Raw genomic sequence first — 5,096 nt, 5'->3', positions numbered from 1 at the left:
AGACCTTCACCTCCCTAAACCTCACCCTCCACCTGCATACAGACCTTCACCTCCCTAAACCTCACCCTCCACCTGCATACAGACCTTCACCTCCCGAAGCGTGTCGAGGAACTTGTCGTGCCTGTTGGTTAACATGTGCAGCTGGTTCCCAATGTCTTTTTCAGAAAGTTCTTTGGTTTTGGGTGTGCTTGTCTGATCCCCAGGAGCTAGTTCAATATCGATCTCAACATCCTACAGAACAAAACCAAAAAAAGTTAGAGTCAGTCCAGCAAACACACAACTCGGTCAGTCCTAGTTAGGTTTCAGTGACTGAGAACTCGGTGGAAGTTTCTCAGGGTCATGACTGCTGAAATATCCTTGCTTGGACTCTAAAACAAACAAAAATCAAGCGACCTAGAACAGGCCTTTCTTTCTCTTCAAATGATAGTCTGAAATATTACCATTTTGCTTTCACAGTAGGGTTATAAAAAGCAAAATGCAAATTTTAAAAAGAGATGTTATAAAAGCATTCTCTCTCATAGTCTGAGTCAGAACTCACTGATCACTGACCCCCCAGTGTGTTTCAGAGGCTGTAAATCATGTGGGAGAGGACTGCCCACCTTGAACTGTGATGAGGTATCACCTCTGGGTAAACACAGTTTAGACACAGAGAAGGCGGGTCATGCAGTCATGGACACTGGTGGACCCCCACCACGCAATATCCCTCCCGTCCTGGCCCTGACAACGCCACCTGCCCTGTACATCCACATACATTCCCTACAGCCTGCCACCAGAGCTTCCTAGTAACAGTCCCACTATTCCTGAGACTGGTGTAAATCCCACACCGGGTATTCCCAGGCCGCTCCGAATGGTCTCCAAGTGCAGTCTCATTGTCTAGCTGCTCCAGGGCCGTGGTGAGGATGGTGGCTGGCTTGATGTTTCGTTACACTCATTTCACTCAGAGAGCTAAGAATAAACTCTACCCGCAACAACGGAATCTTCAAACTACTCTGCCATTAAGAATGGTTTGTAATCTGAATCGATTCAGCCCCTAAACGTGTGAAAACACTCAGAACCTTTCTGGCTGTTCCCTTGTGGATGTGAATACGTGCAGAATCATTTCCGAGTCTACAACTTCTTTCCCACAGGAAAGTTACAGAAGCTGCAAGGAAAACCAATTTTGCTCTGTAAACCTGCCCCTAAAATGTGCATGAATCACTGAACGGAAAATCAATTTATGCTGGAAACCTTCACCCTTAAAAAACGATTCTGGAAGGAAGACTGCGCTGCACATCGTCAGACGATGCGGGACTGAGCAACCCTAAGGCAGGGCTTCTTTATTTGTTAACAGAAAAAGTGGCTTTCCTGCACTGAGCAAGGAGCCGCAGTCCCCTTCCAGAGGAAAGGGCTTGGTGGTGGGTTAGCGCTGTTTTCTAAAACTGCTGAGAATGTCAACTTCCCAAACCCAACAGCCCAAATAATCAGCACAAAACCCCTAGACCAAGCCCCTCATGAGGACTGACTGAAGGCCGCAGCCCAGTCCATCTCCATGTGGCTGACCAGCACTTGGAGGGGCCATAGTGCCCCGCCCCCCACCCCCACCTGGGGACAGGTGGAGATGGGCTCAGGTCTCAGAGGTGCAAGGTGACCAACCATCAGAGCTCCCGGCTCCTTCACAGGAAATCACCCCAGAGTAGTGATTTCTGACCCAACACAGGCCACTTATCACTTGGAGAGAAAACAGTAAAATCGCATTTAATGCACAGATTTTGAGTGAGCCACGTGGGATGGTAACAAGGGGAGTTGTAAGCTTTGGCCAGCGGTGCTACATGCTGCAGCCCAGGCCACCGGAGCTGAGAGCTCATGTCGGTGTTAACCGGAGCTCGTACTCCACGTCCAGCAACCTCGCTCACCTCCTCCTTGGACTCGCTGTTCTCTCGCTCCCGCGGCTCCTGCTTGACGTGAGTGACCATGGCGAAGGCCGCTCGGTCGTGGCTGTCGGCCAGGTTGATGACGTTGGTGATGGACGGAAGCATGGCCCCCTGGCAGCTGGTGCCGATGGGAGTAGCCTTCTCGCACACAGCCAGGAGAAGCTGGAAGAGCAGGTGAGAGACAGCCAGGTAGGACGTGCGTGCAGCCTCGTGCCTGTGGCAATCACTGACTCACGGGGTCTGAACATCCTGTCGTCCCACCCGGCGGCACCTGCTGCCGAATGCCCAGCCCCCAGCCCGGCCGGCGTCCCCAGTGTCAGCAGGAGGAGGCCTGGGCGCAGGGGCCTGGAGTCAGCGCCCACCCTCAGATGCGTCACCCGGCGGTGTAGAACACACTTCACTTCTCATTCTCTCACCTTCCACATTACACCTCCAACTCCCAACAGCTTCAGCCGTGGACTCGAGGGAGCAGCCCCTCCTGCCTAGGTCGACCTCCTCCCTGCCCTCCAACACCGGGCGGGACCCACCTGCTCCCCCCACAGCCCTCTGCCACCTTCCTGTGCCCTTGGAGGTTCACCATCAGGACCCCAGACGCACTCATGTGCTGGGGCTGCCAGGTCAGGACTGGCATGAAGGGGAGAAGGAAGGCGGTCTTAACGCCCTGAGGGATGTGGGGAACCAGCCCGGAGGCGCCTCAAGGCAGAGCAGCGTGGCACGCTGGGAAAATGATGAGCAGACCTGGCTCCCCGAAGGAGGGAGATGGGGACCAGACAGGCTGCAGGGATGGGTCAGGGGCTGAAGACCCCCCACAGAGGCCAGGTCTTATGCCAAAGAGTGACAGGAGGTGCTATTCCATAAAATGTTTCCAAACTTTGTAATCTTAATGAAAAATAGAACTGTTGGCTGGTAACTAAAGAATGATATTCAGCTTTCTGATAAAAGAGAAAAATTAAGCCAAATGTCACGGAGCCGTTTGGACTCACGGCTCCTCTGCAGGACAGGGGGGACCACCCCCCCGGGCTCCAAGGCTTCAGTCTCCACAGACATGGACTGCAGGATCTCTGCCCCTCGGAGCGGCTGTGGGGTCAAACCTGGTCAGCTGTGAGCTGGACGCCCTGTGCCAGCAGGACCCCACGGGCTTATCGTTAGGCGCTGTGGAGCTGACCACCAGTCAAGGTGACCCCTATGGTCAGCAGACTGAAACCCTATTCTGCGTCATCCTCAAACTCTCCATCAAGTTCAAGTCCACTGTTGCAGTTTCTGTCACTCCATCTCCAAGAGCGTCTTCCTCTCCACTGATCATTCATTTAAGGGGCTTTAAATCAGAGCTTTATCAAATCACAGCTCTACATCTCATTCACCCCACTGCTTTGTGCTTGGATCCCTCACCCCTCCCAGGACGGCCCTCGCGTGTCCGGCCTGCACACACCCTCGTCCGGCCACAGCCCTCCCAGCACGGCCCTCGCGTGCCCGGCCTGCACACACCCTCGTCCGGCCACAGCCCTCCTACCTCAATGCACTGCTTGATCCAGAAGTGGTTCCCCATGGCCTCCCAGTTCTGGGAGCAGGTCACGTAGAGCAGACGCTCGTAGACACGGCGCTTCATGGAGTTGTCAAACACCTCGAAGAACTTGGCCCTGATGAGTGGCTGGGCACAGCGCAGTCCCGAGAGAAAGGCCGGCTCCAACTTGGCAGTCAGCTCGCTGCCGGATAGCGTCTCATCCCTGCAACCAGAGAGGGCACCAGCATGGGCAAAGTGGGAGGCTCCAGTCACAGACAGGTGGACACCCAACCTATGCAGGACCATGAGGAGAGTGGGGGACTTGCTGGGCATCTCTACAGGATCCACTCACGGGGCATTCACAGCAACTGAGAAAAAGGGTCCCTAAGGACCCCATGATGGGGTGTGGCCCCAGTAGGGACTGACAACCAAGATACAGCTCTAGCTGTAGAGGAAACGGCCACGCTGTGGCAAACACGGGGAGGGCTGTGGAAACGGCAGTCAAGTCATGACACAAAATGCTACAAGTTGTCAAATGGAAAACTGAGTTGCTCAAAACTTTCACTCAAATCACAATAAAATACGATGTGTTTGTCTTTAAGAACGCTCGTGCTGTGCTGGCCACCATATGTGCCATCTGACCTCCGCACGCTCACCTGTACACATAGTTCACCAGATCCAGAAACTGGGCATTGAGCTCCAGGTCCTCTGGGAATCGCTTTTCAATGTAGGTCATCATCTTCACCAGCAGGATGGACTTCTCCCGGAGTGTGGGCGTCTGCACCAAGGGGGTGTCGTGAGGAAAAATCAGTTACTTACACTTGAGAAGAGACGTTCAAAGCCGCTATGGCTGTAAACACACCACGGTGTGACCACAGCCGACTGTTACCCTCGTCATTTTTTCAGATCCTACAATTATGCTAAGTCAGGAGAGAGAAGGTCATTTCTAACCCGAAAACTGCAAGGTGGTCTGGTTAACTCTGGATGCTTAAAATCAAGACAGATGTGGTGTCATTACCCCCTGGGGTCACCACTCACCCCCAAAGCAAGCAAACCAGAAGACAAAGCAGGGGCGGGCCAGGGCCTCAAGGGGTTAAATGTCAGCCACACACACCATTACTCTGGTCTCTGTTCACACCGTGAAAGATCTGGACGTTCAAGTCTAACGTCTGAGCCGGAACAAAACCATGTTCACGTGCGTGGTCAGCGTTTTCAAGCTCCTATGTGAAGTCTACTAAGTAGCCCGAGAAAGCCCATCTGCACCAGCAAAGGCCTCGTTCACGGCGCTCCCCTTCCCTGCGCCCACAGACTGTGATTTTTTACAAACTCAAGGCCTGAGACGGCTCAGTGTCCAGGGAGCCTAGCAGGCCGTTTCCCAAGCAGCACATGCTCGTTTCCTGTCTCTGCCTCATCGTAACAGTCTCACCATGTTTCACACTTTTCCATCACACTCTGCACACTTAACAGACTACAGCAGAACGTCAACACAACTTCCATCTGCCCTGTGAACCAACATTCCCTAACTGGTTCTACTGTGATGGAATAGAGTAGAACAAACAGACCTCCCAGGCCTGCCTGTACCACAGCTGAAAACATGGGAGAACATCGCTGGACTCCCAGAACTTTCAGAAAACATGTGAGAACATCATTGGACTCCGAGAACTTTCAGAAAACATGGGAGAACA

The 5,096-nt window shown here is 53.3% G+C and overlaps 1 protein-coding gene across 2 annotated transcripts in view; it reads right to left on the bottom strand.

Annotated features, from left to right (window-relative positions):
- The window catches only part of TRRAP (transformation/transcription domain-associated protein), an 89,949-nt gene that overhangs the window by 19,710 nt on the left and 65,143 nt on the right, over window positions 1-5,096 (bottom strand). For both annotated transcript variants that reach the window (XM_006889633.1, XM_006889632.1), the window contains 4 exons: window positions 4,068-4,189; window positions 3,421-3,634; window positions 1,893-2,072; window positions 85-231 (listed from right to left, as the gene is read on the bottom strand). In XM_006889633.1, coding sequence (XP_006889695.1) covers window positions 85-231; window positions 1,893-2,072; window positions 3,421-3,634; window positions 4,068-4,189 — 663 coding nt within the window. The remainder of the gene's footprint in view (window positions 1-84; window positions 232-1,892; window positions 2,073-3,420; window positions 3,635-4,067; window positions 4,190-5,096) is intronic.

This window comes from Elephantulus edwardii, unplaced genomic scaffold (assembly GCF_000299155.1).
Source record: "Elephantulus edwardii isolate Elephantulus edwardi_28Jun2011 unplaced genomic scaffold, EleEdw1.0 scaffold00080, whole genome shotgun sequence".
NCBI lineage: Eukaryota > Metazoa > Chordata > Mammalia > Macroscelidea > Macroscelididae > Elephantulus > Elephantulus edwardii.
The sequence above is the reverse complement of the archived record's forward strand: the minus strand, read 5'-3'. Positions and strand labels throughout refer to the sequence as shown.